The sequence below is a fragment of the Arvicanthis niloticus genome, chromosome 7 (genome assembly GCF_011762505.2).
Source record: "Arvicanthis niloticus isolate mArvNil1 chromosome 7, mArvNil1.pat.X, whole genome shotgun sequence".
In the NCBI taxonomy this organism is placed as follows: Eukaryota; Metazoa; Chordata; class Mammalia; order Rodentia; family Muridae; genus Arvicanthis; species Arvicanthis niloticus.
In genome coordinates this window covers 32,003,504-32,024,578 of record NC_047664.1, presented here as the reverse complement: position 1 = coordinate 32,024,578, position 21,075 = coordinate 32,003,504, and the positions used below count along the sequence as shown (strand labels likewise).

At 43.7% G+C, this 21,075-nt stretch overlaps 2 protein-coding genes across 3 annotated transcripts in view; one reads left to right on the top strand and one right to left on the bottom strand.

Annotated features, from left to right (window-relative positions):
• The window catches only part of Sun3 (Sad1 and UNC84 domain containing 3), a 30,667-nt gene extending 29,869 nt beyond the window's left edge, over positions 1 to 798 (bottom strand). Inside the window, exon 1 of one of the 2 annotated variants that reach the window (XM_076938135.1) lies at positions 108 to 798. The gene's annotated coding sequence lies outside the window, so the exon portion shown is untranslated. The remainder of the gene's footprint in view (positions 1 to 107) is intronic. The other variant, XM_076938136.1, reaches the window with a different exon arrangement.
• Positions 774 to 20,822, top strand: C7H7orf57 (chromosome 7 C7orf57 homolog). Its single transcript, XM_034508750.2, has 7 exons — positions 774 to 1,453; positions 4,629 to 4,814; positions 6,278 to 6,386; positions 8,528 to 8,684; positions 10,746 to 10,843; positions 12,018 to 12,238; positions 19,803 to 20,822. Exons 1-7 carry the CDS (start codon positions 1,399 to 1,401, stop codon positions 19,847 to 19,849), a joined length of 873 nt encoding a protein of 290 aa, XP_034364641.1. The 5' UTR covers positions 774 to 1,398; the 3' UTR covers positions 19,850 to 20,822.
• The last annotated feature ends 253 nt before the right edge of the window (positions 20,823 to 21,075 follow it).

The window sequence follows — 21,075 nt, the reverse complement described above, 5'->3', positions numbered from 1 at the left end:
TTGTGTAACAGAAGCAGGTCAGTTATTTCAAATTGTCAAATACCCACCATTTCAAAAAGGCTTTAATTTTAAAGAAAAAGTTAGCAAGAGAAATTCATGCTACTTACAGCTCAGCTGCCTACAGAATCTCTGCGACGGCTCTAATAATTATCCTTCACTCTTGCAGGAAAGGAAAGTGAGTTGTTATGTCCATCATTTGACCAGAGTGATGTGAAGCCTTCAGGATTAGCACCGCAGCCGTTTGTAGCTCCAAACTCCTTGCTGTAGATGCAGGGTTAAGAGCTTTCTAAAACAACGACGTCTTGGCTTAAAAAAGAATATTACAAAAATATTCTTCGAAAATAAGTCATGAAGAGTATTTTACGTGATAATTTAAGTATTGACCCAGTTTTCAGAACTGTATATTTTCTGAATTTCTTACGTGTTCATCAGTGTTTCTTTAATGCATTTAAGCGACTCATAAGCCAATTTCTTGAACTCAGTCTGAAGCCCATTATGATCTTGAACTCTTCCTCCTGCCTGGGCATCCCAGGTGCTAGGATTACAAGCCTTTGTCAGCCTGCTCAGTTTTTTTCTTTTCTTTTTCTTTTTTCTTTTTTAAAGAAGAAACAAATAACTCTTGCCAGATTGAAGTTACCAGAGTTCCTGTAGAGACCTCAGAGAAGGGTCACAGTTGTAGGAGCATTTAGTCATGGCTCCGCCCTCATAGCCCGCCCCACCTCCCAAGGTGGAGGCAGAGGGCGGTTGACAGACGTTTGCACTTTGCTCCCATTGGCCCCGAGCTCACGCGCCACACACGCTGGTTGGCCGCCCGGCCGTTGCCCTGGAGACGCGTGCTACTGTGTTTCTGCGTCTCTCTAAGAGTTTGGAGTCGGTCTTGGAGCCAGTCCTCTTGATACGAACTTCAGCTACCGGGGCTGTAAATCCCAGATCCAGAGAGCCGGGAGTCTTACAGTGACCTCGGCGCCTGCCAAACCCTGCGGCCCGTGATGACCTATAGGACACTTAATATATTCCTGTTGTCTACCCGGCGTGCACGTGCCCTTGCTGTTTACCCCGCTTAACGTGCCCTGTGCTGTCTACCCTCTTGCCGCTTGCGGGATCCCCTATGGTGTATTCACTGAATGAGCTCTGGCTGTATATTCTGTCGTATGTGACCCTGCTGGGTGTCCAGCGTGGACACGGTACTGCCGTGTGACCGCAGTGGACGTGACAGCTCCTGGGCGTGAGGCGTCTGCAGGTGTGTCAGCTGGAAGCGGGTGGAACCACAAGCGCGCTGACTTTGCCCCTGCAGCCTCTGCTCCCATTGGGCGGGTTGGCAGCGCCCAGATAACCAGACAACCCCGGTTTAGAAGCACCTTTCTCTTCCTGACGAGGACTTGCTCTTAGCACCCGGCCATGAGGAACACCAGCAAGGAGGTGCAGAGCACCTCTTACCGCTACGCTCCCTGTGGTGAGTGAGCATGGATGAAAGGGGTGGGATGGTAAAAGTTGGAAGGTGCTTCTGCTTTTGTTGTTTCCATGCTGGGGTTGAAGGCAGGTCCTTTGCATGCAGAGCTACAAAAGGTAAGAGAACCCACCGAAATTCATTTTGTAGCAAGTTAGCTCTCATTACTCCGGCGTCTTGGCATGGGGTGTAGCCTAAGATAGTCTCATTTTTGACAGCACCCATCAGGAATATCCCCGACTTCCTAACTTTTGCTCCTAATTTAGGCCCCAACCAAGACAAATGTTTCCCGCTTCCATATCTGGATCCGGGAAAGCTGAATCCAGTGAAGGTTTGCGGGTTGCGCGCATCAGTTTAAAAGCCGAATGGGGAAGGAAAACATTTCCTGACACTGTCATCGCTTTTCTCTTGTGTTTTTCCTCTGTGTCCAGAGAAAGGCTGGAGACAGAGAGAGAGAAAAAGCCTGGTGCTCGGCTGGGAGACCAGTTTGAGCCATGTTACCAGCACAGAAGAAAAGAGTGTGACCTTTGCACATACTCCATGCATGCTAGCCCATGCCGTTGTTGATGACAGCCAGCTGAGAACTGGGGTGGGGTGGATAGAGATCAGAAGACCTGGCCAGTTCTTATCCCATCCCAGGTTCTGTAACCATCCTGAGACTTTTCTGTGTCCTAAGGAAGCAATCTCATCTTTGTGAGGCATGTCATAGACAGGTGTATTCAGCAAAGCCTATGTACACTAGGACATTTAACTTCAGAACCCCTAACCAGAAATTATCACCCCATTTACAGGAAAATGAGGCATGCTGACTTTGAAGTAAGTTGCCCTTGGAGTGAGTATGGCTGCCAAGTGGCCTTTTCTTGGCCTTTTCTTTATGCTGGCTGTACAGCCTAAAGACAGAAGCCTGTGCGTGTGCGTGTGCGTGTGCGTGTGTGTGTGTGTGTGTGTGATGCCTTCTGTTTCCTTATTCAGAAAATAAGTGAGAATAAAGGCACAGCATTTAGAGGGAAGCCGGACAGAGAAAAGCAGGCAGTCTGTGGTGCAGCTGGTGTCACACAGGTGCAAGCCATCTGCAGTGATAAAAGCTAAAAAGATACTTCTGTGCCTCCTTAACCTCCTGTGTGTGTGTGTGTGTGTGTGTGTGTGTGTGTGTGTGTGTGTATATATATGTGTGTGTGTGTGTGTGTGGCACTAGGTGCCAGTGGTTTGTCTTTACTAATCAGGGCCCTCAATCTCTCAGTTGTCCCTGTGTGCACATTTACAAATGCCTCGGTGTCTTCAGTGCCTGTCCAAAGCTTGTAGTAATGAGGTGGCAGAAGATACACTTTTCTCTGTGGATTAATTAGTAATCAAATCCCAGAGGAAAAAAAAATAATAAAGGAAGAACCAAAGGTTTTCCTGTAAAAGAAGCAACACGAAGCTAAGCCTGCCCCACAAACAGCTGCCGGATTCTGATTCTTATTGCTCTGAAATCCTTTGTGCAGGTCTTTGAAACTGGATCATGTTGGTTCTGATGATGAACATCCTTTAGAACATAAAGGCTTCCAGTGAAACATCCTTCACTTTTAGTCAGCGGTCCTAGCTTTTAGTTCTAAGAAGAAACTGGCAGCCTGAGCATGTGGCTTCAGAGAGCAGTGACTTGATTCTGTATGTATGTTGGCTTACTTGTTGTTTGTCTCCCTGTGCCCTAACTCTAACTACCTTTCCCACCTACCTGGAAAAGGAGAGAGAGAGAGAGAGAGAGAGAGAGAGAGAGAGAGAGAGAGAGAGAGAGAGAAAGAGAGAGAGAGAGAGAGCGCTTTTGCACATTGGTTTGCTTGTGAGGCCTTTAAGTCCAGAATCTGCAGGGCAAGTTAGAGAACGGGGAGAACCAAGGTTGCAGATCAAGTTCAAAGTCTGTCTGGAGTCAGGATTCCTTCCTCCTTCATTTTTCTTAAGATCAGCTGAGTGGTTCTCACTCTGTTGTAGAGAATCATCTGCTTTACTCTAAGACCTCTGATTTAATTGATAGTTAAAAGTACTTTCACAAAAGCAACTTGAATAATAGCTGTACAAAGTCTGGATACTGTGGCTGAGTGAAGTTAAGTGGACACTAAAGTCTGCCGTCACACTACCACAGACGACTAGGTGCTGTGTTTGACTTGGAATGTCAAACTTCTGTGTTTCAACTTTTTCATAGATGTGATAGTGTTTTCTTCTCTTTATTTTGGCATCTGGTTGATTTCTGATGTAGATTTGTGTATGCCTGTCCTTGCTTCCTGTGATCTAGTCTTCTGTTCAGGATAGAAGTCACAATCTACATCCCCCCGCCCCCCCCCCCCCCCCCGCCACTCCAGTCTTTCCCAAGGAGAATCTTTGGACCTTGCATAAAGGTGATTATTGCTCTGGCCTGGTGAACCCCCCTCTCAGGATGCTCTAAGCATCTACTGCTTCCCACTGCCCATTGTAGCCACCAGCACAGTTGTTGTGTGCAGCTGGGCTGTCATTGGAACACAGGGTTGGCTGTTGGAGGGTGTGGGAGGCAGGTGTTGGCTTCCAACACAGCTGTTAGGCAGGTGAGGCTTCTTGGACCACACCCTGGCCTACTTCCTTATGCTCTTGTAAAAGTGACAAACAAGTTTGATCAGATTGTGTGTCTGTAACCGAATACAAATATTAGCATTTTAATATGTGAAGGTTATCAAATCCTGGTCAATATCTGGTTTACCATACTGGTTTAAATAATTTGGTATTTATTCAGGTCTGTATGTCTCCCGACATTACTAGAAATACAGCTAAGTATTTTTCTGGAGTATGGGGGGGGGGCAAGAGGGAGGGAGGAGAAGGAAGGAGAGCAAGAAGGGGGGAAGAAGACAGACACAGGGGTTTTTGATAGCTCCTGGAACTGCTACAACAATGGAATTGGCTGAGCCCTCAGCTTTGGGAAGAGACCTGGGCCAACAGGACAGGAAGGAGGTGATATTCTTTCTATTTGCCTTAATGGCTGATATACTTGGGGCCTCTGGAAAGTTAACCGTCTTATAGGTCATTCTGGTGGTATCCTGATTTGTCCCATATGCTCCAGGGCAGGCAATTCTTTTCTTGCTTGTGTACTCGGTGGTATATACTGCCCTGACAGTGCTGTAACCACAGAGAGAAGACTGGCATGCAGTAACAATGTGCTGGTCTCCCTCCCGTCTAGATTGGTATTACCACCTACCCGTGAAGCGTTCTGAGAAGCCCGTGGGTGCCCCACCAGCATCCCAGATCCCAGGGCTCAGTGACTTGAGAGACTCCCCAAATGTGAATTTGCCCCGTGCTCGGAGATACTGGATAAAAGAAACAGACTCGGAGTATGTGAAATTGGCTAAGCAAGGTGGCAGACCTGGTAAGCCCTGTGCACTGAGTGGCTTTGTGAGCAGAAATGGGGGTGTCGTTTCTAACATTCTCCACATTAAATATAACTGTGCTGTCTATGTGCTTTGGTTTCAGAAATGTGGGCTCATTATGGAAGTTAGGTATATATAGTCTTTGATAAAAATCAGCTTTTGTAACAAGGAAGATATATTGAGTTTAATGGAAATTACTGGTGAGAGAGTAAAGGGACTACATCCCAAATGTCTCAGCCAGGCTTTGTAGCTCCCAATACTGAGAGAGACTAAAGTTTTCCTTTCTTTCCTCTGGCTGTCACTGTCCCTACACTGAATGTCATAGGTGACATGGTGGCCAAGTCTGCGTTTGAGCATTCCAAATCTAGACCGTACCACTTGGTTGACTCAGCCAGGGACATACAGGGGCAAGACCAAGGCATCCCTTTTTAAGATCCCCCTCCTTGCTCTTGGTTCTAAGAGACTAGCAGACTCTGATGGAGGCCATCATTGACACAGTGACAGTGTCTTCACTGTGCTGTGATCATCCAAGGGCCAGCTTTTTCGAGTAGCAGCTAAGGCGCAGAGGATGATGGGACAAGCCTGCCTGCAACATACCGCTCAACAAAGACTGGTAATGATGGTGCTACCAGTGGGGGATGTGGGGAGAGAAGAAAGAAAATGGCTATGCGTGGTGAGCCTGGGTTAGGAGTGGAGAGGAGCTCACACTGCGCTTTCAGTTTTCTCTAAGTTTGAAAATCTTAACAACAGAAGAACTTTAAAGTTTCAAATGGAAAGTTAAAGATTTCTCACAAAGAGGATTCAGTCAGTACATTTTCTGCTGCTACCATGACTATGGGCTATTTTGCTGTTGGAATTACCTGACGAAACTAGTTCTTGCCAGCACTAGTCTTGGATACTGGCTGGCAGGAGGAAGGAGGGATGAGAGGAAGAAAGGCATGGGGGAGTGAGGAACCAGTTGGGAAAAAGCCTGTGCTGGGTACCCGTCTGTATAGCTCCATCTGGGGCTTCTGACCTGGGAACCTGGAGGGAAAAGGGCAAGTTCTCTAGGAAACAGCAGTGGGGTGGGTGAGCAGACTCACAGTGGTGGACCAAGATGGTCAGACTGCCGTAGGATGGAGAGGAGCATGGAGGTAGCTGAAGGCTGAGGGACATGGCTCACAGCCCCTGGGGACCTCAGAAGTATCGAGATGAGCCCTTAGGGGAGTGTCAATGGTAACTGGCACTGATGTCAGCTCCGGACCAGGAGCTATTTGCATCCTCAAGAGGAGCGGGCATAAGAGGTGCAGGGTGCATGAGGGATATCTCTGTCTCAGTGCCAAGCAGGACGCTCAGCTCTCAGCCTGTGTAGAGGCTACTCTAAGGAAGATGGCATTAGCTCCCAGTGTAGAGCTTTGGTAATGCCACATGCCCTGAGGGGATAAGAACCAACCACTCAGAACTGTGTTCCTTTCTCTTTGAGATTTGCTGAAGCACTTTGCCCCTGGAACCAGGCAAGGTTCCCCAGTAGCCTACTCCCTGCCAGACTGGTATATTCACCACAGCAAGCCTCCAACATCTCACCAGCGAGAGTGAGTATCTCTTGAGTCTCTGACATTTCTGTCTATCATATATCTATAGCCATCAATCTATCTCTATCTACATCTTTTTCTCTATATATAATATATATATGCAATTGTGTGTGTGTGTGTGTGTGTGTGTATTAATGGTGCCAGCAAAATGGTTCAGCAGATAAAGATGCATGCCGACAGGCCTGACAAGCTGAGGTTAATTCCCCAGGACCCACACAGAAGGCAAGAGCTGCTCCCTCAGTTTGTACTTGGACCCCCTGCCCACCATGGCACATGTGTGGCTGAGCACAAACGAATAAAAATATAATAAAAACAATTTGAAAAAAATCTCAGTTTGAATTGGAAAATTAGAAATATTTGCTATTGCCTGAAAGTGTGTGCTATTTGTAGCATAAGTTGACAAGAAACTAGAGTCGAGGAGACACAGAGCAGTGTCCTCTTAGGACGAGGTTCTTTTGGCCACTTATTAGCCAGTCGTCTTAGATTTTTATCCTTTGTCCCCTGGGCCACAGCCATGTCTTCCTGCCACAGAGCTGCCTGCCCCCAAAGCTTTCTTCTCACTGTAGATGAAAGGTATTACATACAACACACACTCCTTTCAGTCTCTAAGAGGGTCACAGCAGAGCAGAGTCATGGCCCCCTATCCTGTTACAATGTCTAGCAGTTGTTACCTGTAGCCAAACAAACTCCCTTCAGATACCTCTTTCGGTTTGAGAAGAAGCATCAGAAATAGGTTTAGGATTTACTTTTCTGCATTTAAAAGACTTGCTTTGTGTTTTCCATTACTTTTCTTGACAGACTAGATCAGTGCATACTTCCTGCTGCTAGACAGTGTCTTTTCCCAGGCACCGGGTGGGCTTGTTCATGTTGTTTTCCCTTCAGGATTCTGATTCCTTTTGTTTTGGTTGTTTTTGTATTTTATGTTCTGTTGGGTTTTTTTTTTTTTATTATTATTGTAAACAAATCCTACACTCTTTTGGGGCTACAGGATGTGAGGCCCAGTCCGACCTCAAGCTCATAATTTTTGTCTGTTTCCCAGGTTCTGCTGAGACAACGGGTGGCCACCACTAGTCTGGCTTAGTTTTTAACACATATAATAAAAAGAACACATAATGCTTTTGTATACCTGTGGAAAGTAGATATTGAGTCCCTACCTTGTTTTTACAATGAATAGTTCATAGTCCCGGTTTGCGGCACACAGCTTTAATCCCAGCACTAGAGACGCAGAGGCAGGAAAATGTTTGTGAGGTTGAGTTTAGGCCAGTGAGGGCTACATAGTGAGACCCTGTTTTATGTTTTTGTTTTCTGAATTTCTGCTAAGATCAGAAGAGAAAGGGAATCAGGAAGAGACAGATGAGACAGACAGACAGAGAGACAGAGACAGGCAGACAGACTGCCAGGTAGGCAGAGACAGAGAGACAGGGAGAGAAACAGGAAGAGAAACAGAGACAGAGACAAAGATTATCTATCTATCTATCTATCTCTCTATCTCTCTATCTATCTAATTATCTATCTATATATCTATATATATCTATATCTATATCTATATCTATATCTATATCTATATCTATATCTATATCTATCTATAGAGAGAGCAAGAGCAGGCAAGAAACAACAGGAGACCCTGCAGCTGACACTTCCCAATGCATTGTGGGAAGGCCAGTTGCATGCTTACATACCCACATTAACGCTGGCCATGTAACAGAGCAGCAGGTTGTTATTAACCTTGATGATAGTGAATAGTAAACGTCTGGTGGGCACTTATCTCTTTAAAGGTAACAAAATAGTAAATGCTAGGCTACAAGAAATAATTATGCTTTATCTGTTTTATAAGCTCATACTTCAGCATGCCACCCTATGATTTCTTTTGTTGTTCTGGGGATACTGAGCTTGGACAATGTCTGATGTGTTTACTCAGTAGGAGAAGGGACTGGTCTACCTAGGGCTTCAAAGAGACAGAGGAAGCAGAATCGAGAAGGATGAGGAAAAAAGGGGGTGGAGGCAGGAGAGATAAGAGGGAGAAAATGAAAAAGGAGGGAGAGAATAAAGGGAGGGAGCAGGGAAGAATGAGGGGAAAGAGGAGAGAGTGTGTGACATGGTGCCAGATGCCAGGCTTTAACTTGTCCTGTCCATTTTTGCAGAGTCCCTGTGGTCTCCATTCCAGATTACATGGTGTATGAAGAGTTCAACCCCGATCAGGCCAATGGTAGCTATGAGTCCAGACAAGGCCCCTTTGACTTTGACAGGAAAACAATTTGGCAAAGAGAGGCTGAGGAACTTGAAAATGTGAAGAGAAAGGTAACTGGGATGGCGAGTGGGCGTCTGTCATCCGTCCCACCCTGCACCATCTGCGCCTGGTTTGCTTTTGTGACTCCATGAATGACTTAGGGGGTGCTGCTGCTGTCTCAGGAAGGCCTGCAGCCTTGCTTCCCTGCTCTGTTCTCTGTGCTCTGAGCGGTGAGTTCTGTGCTCTGTGCTCCCTGCTCCGTGCTCCACGCTCTGTGCTCCACACTCTGAGCTCAGTACTTTGTGCTCTGTGCTCCGTGCTGTGTTCTTTGTTCTGAGCTCTGTGCTCTGGGCCCTGTTTTTAGTTTGGGGCAACTAAGAAGCAAGTAGCTATGTTTTCTTTCTTTTTTCTTCCAGAGTATGTTGACTTTATAAGTAAAATTGCTTTTTACTATCAGGTGTCTAACCAGTTAATGGTAATCTTGGGATGGGGGGAATGACCTAAGACTTCATATCTAACATGTAGAGCAGGGATGTGTTTCTATGTGCTCAATATCCTGCTTCTGGATATTTTTATCCTATTTAAATCCAGACTACTCACAGTGCTTCCTGATGATAATAATAAGAAGGAAAAAGGAGGTACTTTCTTTTGCACAGAGATGCCTAATGATGTTTTGTCAGTGAGGTCTTAATAGGCCTGCAAGGTGAAGCCTTTTCAGAAGACTTGACCAATCTGAACAACTGGGAATCCCAGAAAGAAGCCAGGAAGGCCAAAGGTTGGGATCTGTATTCTTTGTAGGGCCCATGAGAACATAGTCAAGTGAGCACACTTCCAGGGACTCTATATTGCGACTAGTACCCAGGTTGGAAATTAATTTTTAGCACTTGAGACATCAGGATTTATAACTGAGGAGATGGCATTTATATTTAAAATGTATATATTTATATTTTAAAAGTGGTGTTTTAAGTCTAAAAACGAGTGGGTACCATTGCCATGTGAACAGCAAGGAGACCAGAGTGTCTTGGGTTCATTGAACCTAGTTTCTCAGAGTCTTGGGGGAAAGAGAATGGTTTCAGCTCATTTGCAGACTTCGTAGTTGAACACCAGTTGGCTGCAGTGTCTGTTCTTCACGATGCCCCAGTGTCCAACTGTGACTCAGGCTTTGGGTTGTTCCTATGAGCACTGCTAAAGGACTCTACTAAGGACCAGGCCCATTTCCATATGATCCGTAAGTGGCTAATTGTGTGAAACTGAACCTTGAGCATCAAACAGAAGGCTTGGCTGTCAACCAGGGTTTCCAGCACATAGCTGGAGAAAATGTAAAATGCAAGATGCTGCCCCACTGTAACATTTGTCTGAGTTATTCATGCAGTGATCACTCACACAGAATTCTGCTGACTGCAGAAATGCCTGAAGCTAGACTGTCCTCCACCTTCTCGATGCTAAGGAAGGCAGATTTATAGATACCAACTGACTGTGCACTAGCTGAAGTGTTAAGAAACTCAGGAAAAGCCACAGTAGGGAGGGCCCTGGTTACATGTTTGGTTATTTCCTATCCACTCCACAGCCTCATCCAAATCCCTCTTCCTCTCTCTCTCCTCCTCCTCTTCCTCCTGGGACCCCGACATCCCACCTTATCCTTTGCCCAGCAATTGGCTTCTGCTGTCTTTATTGAACAGTTAAAATAGGGAGAAGGTTCACATGTAATCTCCTCAGAGTAGTGATTCCCTGTGTACCTCATCAGGGCAACTTCTCTTGAGGATGCAGAATTAGCATCAAAATACAACAGCACCAGGGCAATCTACAACACCTGTAAACCTCACTATACAGGCGTTTTTATTGTTATGGGCTGCTGGACCCTTCCATCAAGATCTCGCAGAATATCTCAGAATATCCCAGACATTCACTGACTGTTCTCCTCCTGAACAGGTGACCTCTTTATTTAAACACAGCAACTGTTTTTGAAGCACTCACTGTCCCTTTCCCAAGCTATCTGGCTGAATTTGCCATCATTTGATTTGACTTTATTGTAACAGCCTGTGACCATACTAAAAGTCCAGAACTGGTATATTTGCTGCTCTTGGAAACCTTCCTTTTACTCTTAACTCAGAGATGTGTATTTCTTCACACAGGTGAAACTGCCAGCTATTACTTCCAAGAACCCCAGCAAAGCAGGCACCCCAGTTAGCCACAAAGACCCTGAAAGGAGCAGACTGTCGTTGCCTCCTATGTAAGTGTCGACTTATGAGAGTGAATGCTGTTTGTATGAAGTTTAAGTTGATTTTCTGTCCTTTACCCAACTGGCAGCTGTGAACTGGTGGCACCCACTGACCTGACCCCCTCCTATCCAGAGACAGCTGTGCCAATGGCAGCACCTGCCTACCTTGCCCACAGAACCCTGCCCAGCCTGGCATGAGAACCTGGTTGTACTTCTGTTTCTTACTTAACACCAGTTTTGACCCTTTGTTCACGTGCCTGGTCTTTTGTATCCTGTCTTGTGGTGTAAGCTTGTGGTTTGTGGCTGTGTGTTCCTGTTCACGTACTTACTGTCATCAGAGCCTGGGGTCTCCATCTTGAGTGCAAGCACTCTGGCTCTGCATTCAACTGGGGTTTCCCTAGGTATGCTGACACCTGTTGGTCTTCCAGCTGGAGAAAGAAATTCTGGAGGCAACTGTGTCACCTTGTTTGCCAGAAGTCTAGTTTAGGAGAAAACAAATGTCATTAATTGCTGACTGAGTCTTCAAACAGCTTCCCATCCGCTGGGGAAAACAATCACATTAATGACATAGTGACAGATGGGGAGGGAGCCATTGGGAAAACCCTTACTGAGATGATTCATGAGTCCGAAACCTGTGGCTTGGGAGGGGACGAGGGTGTGCTTGGCATCCGCCTGACTGCAAGGCTCACACTACCACCCTGCCACTCTCTGGTGTCAGTTATGATAGGATCTGTGAGTTGAAGCAGGTGACTGATGACAGGAGACAGGAGAGTCCGTGCAGTGGGGAATGAGGAAGAGGTCATTAAAACAGGAGCAACTGTCCTAAGTCATCCATTGTTAGTATGGGGGAGGTGGTGTTTTCTAGGACTTCCTTGTGTAAAACCAGTGTTCTTAGTAGGCTAATGAGAAAAAAAAAGTTCAGCAAACTGGGCTAAGCATGGTATCACTGGTGCATAAGGGATGTATGGAGACCATTTTTATGTTTGAAATGGGGAAAGAGACTGACAGGTGAGAAATTCACAGAGACTGAGGGAGGGGGAAGGGGTTGGGGGAGGGAAGAGAGAGGAGGGGGCAGAGCTCAGCACCAGTGTTCTCTCACAAGTGAAGTTCCTGACTGCTGCTTCTGGTTTTCCTTTTAAAATTAATCTTTGTGCTCAGGTGTAACATTTACATGTCTCTCTTTAAGGCCTGGTCAAAAAACCGGTTCACCCACAAACTTTTCCAAACTTATCAGCAATGGCTACAAGGATGAGTGGTTACAGCAGCAGAAGGCTGATTCTGACAGGATGACTCCAAAGACCTCCAGGGCATCCGTGTCCACTCAGTCCACACAGGACTCTAAAAGCAAAGAGGACACAGAGACGCCCCAAAATCCAGAGACCCCTGAAGGCTCTGAGAAAACTCCAGGTGAGTGTTTGGTTTCATGACAAGGGACTGAGGTGGATATTTTACCCATCAAAGCAGACCTGGCCTCCAGGTTCTCCCAGGGTCCTTCAGTCCCTACCTGGCATACCCTGCCCCATCTGTAAACTTTCCAGCCCAGGGGCTGGCCTTTCTTCCCAGAGCCTCTTCCCTATATAATCCAAAATGTTGCCTCAGCTCTCTTGCGCTCTGCTCTGCTCTCTCTCTCTCTCTCTCTCTCTGTCTCTCTCTCTCTCTCCCTCCCTCCCTCCCTCCCTCCCTCCCTCCCTCTCTCATCTCTCTCCTCTTCGTCCTCCTCCTCCTCCTTGTCCTCCTCCTCCTTCTTCTCTTTTTTCTCTGTGAGTGCAGCCTTTCTCTCTTTTTCTTCCCCCTTCCCTGCCCCATCTCCCAATAGTGACTTCCCTGGCCTCAGTCCTTGGGGCCAGTAAACTCACCCACAGAACAGCTTCCCAATAAACCTGCCTTTAATATATTCTAATCCGGCTTGAATTGGCTCACCAGGGAAGAAATGACCTGTCAGTAAGGGTCACCATGATATGCATGTGTTTAGTGATGAGGACAGTAGGTGGCTTTCTTTTCTCCTGGCGCATCTCCCTATGGGATCTGCAGATAAAAGTCATGCTGAAACCCCACAGAACCCTTAGGGTGTAGGGTAAGCAAAAGGATGGTGTGTGCTTGGGTTTTTCCCTTTTCATTCAGATGAGAAAGGAAATAACGATGACTTATGGGGCCTATTTATCAGAAACCTTGATACTCCATTTGGTACGGCCACATATAAAGTAGCATATTGGTTTTAGTCTTCCAATTGTGAAGAGACCTCACAGGACACAGCCGCTCTCCCACGTGAGCTTGCCCTCTGACAGCCTTTCACAGGACACATTCTGACCTTTGAAGAGACGCTCAAGGTCAACCATTATCTCTTCATTATCAGCATTTCTTAAACTTTGAATAATTTGGGATGCCCAGAACACAGTGCTAGTTCTTATCGTTAGCCTTACAGACTTAATCCTATTTGCTTATTTGTACATCTGGGAATGTATTGAAGATCATGCTCAGTTTCTGTCAGTTTCTGGCTGGAAAGTTCTGTCACTGATGATTATTGCGAACTTGCTTCTGAAAAAAATAAAAAAAAATCCATGCTTCCTTCAGGGTTTCACTGCTTTGAGTAAGCCGGAGTATGCCCAGACATTTGAAATGCTGTGGTATTGCTTGGTGAGCAGCGCAGTGCATGGCATTCCATGTCTGACTCCTCCCTGTGTTGGTTGAGAATGACCTGCCAATCCGTCCTCATCCTTACAGAGATAACCAGCTGTTGAAGAGGGTGTTTGAATGTTATAGAGCCAGTAGACTTCTTGCTATCTAAAGTAGGATAGAGTTTTTACTCAATTTTTGAATATGAATTTCTTTTAGATTTCTTTTTATTACTTTTAATTGTATGTCTGTGTGTGTATATGTGTGTGTATGTGTGTGTGTGTGCGTGTGTGTGTGTGTGTGAGAGAGAGAGAGAGAGAGAGAGAGAGAGAGAGAGAGAGAGAGAGAGAAATCTGTCTCATCTATTCATCCTCTCATGGATCTGTAGGCTGATAATCCCTCTTGGCTATTGTAAATTCTGCTGCAGTGAACAGACATTGCAATTTCAGCTCTTTGGGATGTATACTCAAGAGTGAGAGGAATCCACGCTAAGTTCTGTGTGTCGTGCTCAGACATGCTTGCTAACACTGGACTGTAGTTCTGTTTCCTCTCACCCTTGCAGGCATTAGTTTTAATCTTTTAACTTTTTTTAGATTTATTTATGTAATTTTTATATGTGAGCATTTTGCCGGAATTCGTGTATGTGTGCCATGTACATTCCTGGTGCCAGCACACATCAGAGGAGGGTGCTGGATTGCTGAGAACTCAAGTCACACATGGTTGTAAGTCACCATGTAGGCACTAGGAATCAAATATGGGTCCTCTGAAAGAACAGTGGCCTTAACCACTAAGAAATCTCTCCAGCTCCAACTTTTCATCTTTGAAAAATAACAATTATGACATATGTGAGGTGTCATTTAATCGTGGTTTATATTTGTGTTTTCCAGGTGACTATCATGTTAAACTATTTTATATAACATTGACCACTGTATACATTCTTTTGGAAAATATCTATTCAAGTCTATTGTCCATCTTTTGTTGGTCACTTTTTATTTTATTTTGAGACAGCGTTTTCTTATGCCACTTAAAGTGGCCTATGTTTCCAAAGCCGTCTCAAACTTGTGACAATCATCCTGCCTCACACTTTAAGGGCTTCTAGGCCCAGCTCCTTTGGTTATTTTTAAAACCAGCTGTTTTCTTTCTTGCTAGGCGTCTTGAGGCCCTTATATATTTTGGATACTAATCCCTCACTAGAAAAGCTGTTTCAAAATGTTTTCTCCTATTCTGTGGGTTATAATTGTTTTTGTTGATTTCTTCTTTTGCTGTGTATAAGCTCATTAGTTTGATACTATCTTATTTGTCTATTTTGTGTTGGTTGTGTTTTGGTGACACATACATACACACACAACAGGGCTGGAGAGATGTGATTTTCAACCTTCTTAATGCCGTGACCCCTTAATATAGTTCCTCCTGTTATGGTGATCCCTAATGATAAAATTATTTCATTGCTACTTCTTACGTGTAATTTTGTTATGATTATGAATTGTAATATAAACATCTGATATGCAGGATCCCTTATCTGTAACCCCTGTGAGGGAGACAACACACAGGCTGAGAACTGCTGACTTAGAGGTCAAGTGCTATGGCCAAAGAGCCAAGCCCAGTTCCAGCACCCACACCAGGCAGCTAACAGGTAGCCAGCTGTAACTCCAGTTCTAAGGGATTCAACAGGCTTTCCCAGGTACTTGCACTCCTGTGGCACACATAAACTCATGGAGCCAGGCAACACAGGACACACATACATGAAATGAATAATAATAAATAAAACATAAAAGAAAGAAATCAAAGCAACACTGAGAGATTCCCCCAGTAGCTTTGTAATGACAGGTCTTTTGTTAAGCCTTTTGTGAGGCGAAAGTGCTTTTATAGTTTGTTTATAGGTATTTGGTTTTCAGTAAAATTTAACAAACAATCTGTTTTTGCCTCCTCCCTATTCTTTGTTGGAAAGCAAATATAAATCTGTAGGTTTATGTATGGGCCATAGCCTATCCTGTTGTTCTGTGAATGTGATTTTATGTCATGTAGTAAGCAGATTGTGTTGTAAGCATAGATGGTTGTGTCTTTCTACCATGTCAGAATGAACTGGATAGCAATACACTCACAAGTAGTATCCGCGTGCACAAGCATCAGTTGGGTTTGTTGCCAGTGGTTTGCCAGGTAGTCCTAAGTTCTTTCATAGCTGCCTGATGCAAACCCAAGTTCTTTCATTCAAGTCTTAACTCTCCAATCACACACTGCACATCACACAGTAATTCTGTCTCCATATATGTATATATGCGGGCCATGGAGTGGCTATGGAGAATATAAGAGGCCACAGCAGAGTTCACGGAGCTCCTAAGAGGCACCAGGAGACAAGCCAAGAGCTGACAGGGATGCAGAGGGGTCTCCTGAGGAATCAGGTTATAAACCACACTACAGGTCTGCTGGAAACAGTGCTGCAGAGTCAAGCCTTAGGGCCAGAGTTGAGTTCAGCCTCAAGGACTAGTGAAGCTGCAGGAATGACATGCAGGACTATGAGGGCGACAGAGGTAAAGGTTGGGACTGGTCCAGGTGGACACGTAGGTGAATGGACAGCAGGTCCAGATGAGTGGATGGATGGATGGATGGATGAATGACGATTTGGATAGCTCACATCCTCAATGGAAGAAAAACTGTGCTGAAGCCCTGGCGACAGTGAGATCTCTACCTGTTGGTCCTTTGATATACACTGAGTGGTCAGGTGAGAAGCTGGAGGCAGCAGTAGCCATTGCAGTGTTAGATGCCTCCTTATTTTAGAGGTCTGAGTGAGGATGCTGTAGCCTCAGTCTGATGTGTTGAGTAAATCCTTGGCTTTGGTTTTCTTGATAGGATTTTAATATGCCTGAGTGTTTATAGGGTCTCAATCTACACAAATAAATTTATCAGGCAACTCCCCTTGGACTGTTAGTGAAAAGTCGTTTATTGTTCTGTGCCTCTATGGGTGGTGCCAGACAGATGCTGGTGTTTATGTGTGACAGATGCAGAGTCCTCCTGCTTCTGTGTACTCCCTCAAAATGCTTTAAAGCTGAGTTCTTCAGGACAAGGCACACTGTTTTCTACAGAGTGAAGTAACTTAGAGCAGGCCCAGCCTGATGTAGCATGCCTGCCCCAGGCCGGCTTTGATCTCTCTGGCTTTGTAATGTGTTTGGAGTAAGAGCATGTTGCTGCCTCCAGCTTTGTTCTGTACTCAGGGTTGCTTTGGTAATTTAGTATCTCATAATCCTATGTAAAATCTAGAATGCTTTTCTGTTCCTGTGGAAAATGTTGTTGGAATTTTGATAGGAGGCTATAGCATGGCGTCTGTAGTATCTTATGATAGTATGAAACCACTACCTACCTAGTGTATGGTACTTAGTATGTTGAAAGGTTGAAAGCTGGTTTGTTCTTCAAAACCACAAAGATGTGATGTTGAATTTTTTCTTTTTTCTTTATTTTTTTATATTTTATTTACATTTCAGATGCCATCCCCTTTCCCCATTTCCCCTCCCTAGAAAACCCCTATCCCATGCCCCCTTTTCCTTTTTGCTTTTATACATTTTTTTAAATATTAATCAAAGACTTTATAAGTTTGGTAATGCTCAATCAGAAGTGTAACCCAATACCCAACCTAGATATATCAACTATCTTTGACTGGTGGAGACATGTGAACATCTGCCTCCATGCCCCACCCTCTGTTTCTCTCTCTTTCTCTCTCTCATCACCTAGTTTCACCCTTCCTGTTAAAATAAAACTTTTCTCTCAAAATGCAATTAGAGCATAGTTATTCCTAATTGTACCAGTGAGGTACAAAATAGTCCTATTACCCAGTCCATCATTTTGTTGACTAATCAGAACCTCTGTCATTTGTCCTAAATAAAGCATTTAGTTTTGAACCTGGCTTTTTTTCTTGGCTTTAGAATGAATGCCAGCTGAAAACCATCCACTCAGATCTTTTCTCTCAAAGTAAATAGCCAGGATTAGCTATGAGACTATAGGTCTTCAACCCTGTCAGAAATCCAGAATGACTGAGTTAATTGAAATTATGGGAAGCACTAAGCATAGCTTCTAAAATTTAGCCAATTTATAGAGACTGCTGAACACCTGGAAAGCCCCTATACTACCGAATGTTGGAGCATCTGTTCTTCTGCCTTCTGGCCCAGGATCATCTGACAGACCTTAGTGATGCAGAATTATTAAGGGCTGATTACTCTGTCTAGGCAGATATAATCAGTCAACTATTCTGCAAGTGTGTCCTTTTCTGGACAGTAATTTGTCTGTAGATGGAAAGAGGCAATTCTTGCCTAGTGGCTGGATGTTGAATTTTTGAAATGTTTGCTCCATATCCATTGAGGTAATCATTTGGTTTCTGCCATTTGTTCTGTTAAAATAATGGATCACATTAGTGAGTACGTGTATGTTCTCCTGTGTGTGTGTGTGTGTGTTAAAATGCCTACACATACTAAGGATGAATCCAACTTAATAATGATCTCATTAATTGGTGGTTAATCTTTATTAGCATTTTGGTAAATATTTCTACATCTGTGTTTACCAAAAATTACAGTGGCCTGTAATTTTCTTCTCTTGTAGTGTCCTTGTCTGGTTTTGGCATGAAAGTGGTATTGGCTTTATAAAATCAAAATGAAAAGTGGTCTTGGCCTCTTGGTCTCTCTCTCTCTCTCTCTCTCTCTCTCTCTCTCTCTCTTCTCCTCTTCTTCTTCCTCCTTTTTCTCCTCCTCCTCCTCTAACTTTTGGAGAAGCTTGAAAATGATTGATTTACCCTTTGAATGTGTGATAGATTCCAGCAGTGACTCTGCCAGATCCCAGGCCTCTTCTATCACAGAGCCTTTTTACGGTTGAGGGATTCAGTCTCCTTACTTGGTTTAAGCCTGAGCACACTTTGTTCACAATTCAGTCTCAGGGGGACTAATGTCTAGGTTACCCACCTTGTCACTCTGGCTCTCTCCCACTATCTATCCTTCCTGTTCTCTGGTACGCCATATCTTTGCCTTCTGATTTGTATGTTCTACTTACTTTCCACTTTAACTACAGATTTGTCATCTTGTTACATTTTTAAAAAAAAATCTCCATTTATCCTTGTCATTTGTCTTTCTTTACTCTTGTCTGAAATTATGTCTTTTCTTTTTTCCGCCTTTGGTTTTAGATCATTCTCTTTTTAGGACCCAACTTAAATAAATGCATGTAGTACGCACACAGGTCTACCCGCATAAGCTGTTTTAGGACTCTGCATTTTATCCTCACGTAAATAGAAGTTACCTCACCATCAGCATGTGTCCACATATAAAATCTAACCGAGGGACAACAAGCACTTGATACTGCTGGAAGCTTATAAACATTCTGGAAATCAGTCGCTGCAAGCATTATCTCACCCAGGTTGTTATGGTGTAGTTCACATTTCCACTGGCAGCAGGTCCTCTTAATTACAGAAAAAACATTTCACCGTCGAAATCAGTGGAACCCTCCATAAACAGCAAAGCAGGATGTGTGTGTGAGTGTGTGTGCATGCATGGGTGTGTGTGTGTGTGTGTGTGTGTGTGTGTGTTGGAAGGGATTGGGGAGCTACCTGCTTGTCTGGTTTGCTGTTGGGAGGCAGAGTTCCCACTAAAATCCTGGCTCCTTTCTACCGTTGATTGGCAGTTGCTCCTTTGTCTGGCTCAGTTTACATTTTATAAGCAATAACAATTAAGGCAGATAGTGCCTTCTTTCTCCCTGCCTGAAAACCCTCCCCACGGAGTTGTTATAACTTTCTGGAAATGCATATACATATGTATATGCATATGCATATACATATACACATAACTTTCTGGAAATGCATATACAATGCATAAAAGCTCTGATTAAAGTTTGTTTCCTTCCTCCAGACACAAGGTTGTTGCTATTTTAGCACACCCTTTTACAGACATTTTTAATATGCTGGCATAAAAGAAAGCTGGCTATTAGGTCACAGATTTCAGGTCCAATTATAGATGATGGCATGAGTCTCCAGTTAGTGAGGGGGCATGAGACGTGGGAGCAGAGAGGCAGATGCCACACAGAGAGCATTCTCCAACCACACTGCTCAGTTCTGTCCTGTGCATTGGCAGTAGAAACTTTGTATCACAGGTAGGTAGGACTCAGGGATGTGAAAGTTTGATACTTAGTTCAGGGCCAAAGCTGGAGTCTGGTGTTTTCCACCTATGATTTGTGCTGCAAGATAGCATGATGTACTCAATTTGTATAGACTTTGGGGTTAATCCTTAAAAACAGGAGCAGAAATATGTATGTTATATGTTTTTCAATTAATAAAATAAAATTTTAATTTTATTAAAAATACAACTTTATCTTAATTGACTTTGCATTGCAGATGCAGAAGCTTCCCCATCAGAATCAACGCCAGAGGAGCTCAAATAACCCTGGATGTGCTATCTAGGACACCCTTTTTAGTTGCTATCTGTAGCGTGACAACGGGCAGCTATATTTACAGGCTCCCGTTCTATTTTATTAATGTAGAGTCTTATGGAACAACTTGCCTTGAGTATAGTTGAGATCACCATAGCAAACACAGGGTAAGTGTGAGCTTTTGTTTCTTACATCTTCTGGGGTGGCCTTGCTGGCCTGGTGACCTCTGTGACCAAAGTCTTCCTGGAGCTGACCTCTAATATCCTGTCCATGGTGTGGAGTGTTGGTGGAAGACTCTGAAAGGGAAGAAATTGACAAGTTGCAGCTTTTTCCCCTCATTTGGTCCCATAATCTTTGTAGAAACAATTTCCCATTACACAGAAATGACTAATTGCAGAGTCTCAGGATATAATTTGCTGTAACAATATTGTATTATGCCTTGAAGTTTTAAGCATTTCATATAAAACATTATAACATTAGTTTGTATTTTTTAGCTAATAGTTTGAGCACAAATTGAAGCCCAGAAATACTGCAAGTTTATTATTTTATATCCTTTAGGTAAAATATCTATATTATATACATAAAAACGTAATCGCAATTAGGCAATTTTAATAGACTTCACAAAAATATTTTAATAATCAGACTGAATGCTCTTGTTTTTATAAATTTCATTGTTGTTTCTATGTTAGCAATTAACATTAAAATATATTTTATATTTTATTCATCAATAAAACAACAATCTTATCAGGAAAAGTTTCTAGAAAGCCAAATAGGGTCAGTAGTTTAGTGTCATTCCTGGAATTAACTTATCATGCATTTGCTTAGTTAAAGTCAAAATTTCATATTGGTTCTTTAACTGAAATACTTAATTGAGCACTTACATCTCTATTGCTTTAACAGAAGGATACTACTGCGGGAAAATATATATAATATGTAAAAATATGAATGAGTATATGTATTCAATAAAAATAATATACCACTGTAATGCAGCCACCGCTCCTTTTTTCCTTCCCCTCTTCTTTCTCTTGCCTAGTTTGCTACCTCATTTCTAAACATTCCCACTTACTTGCAAGATCATTAAGGATTATCAATAGTATAGAAGTCTATTTTTTAAAGGCTATTAAAGTAACAGAAAACTGTGGCTCATATAAAGAGAAGACAGACTTTGAAGTAAAAACAGGTGAACAAATCAGCCTAGGTCACTTAGAGTAGCCAGGGTCAGTCCCATAGGTAACTGT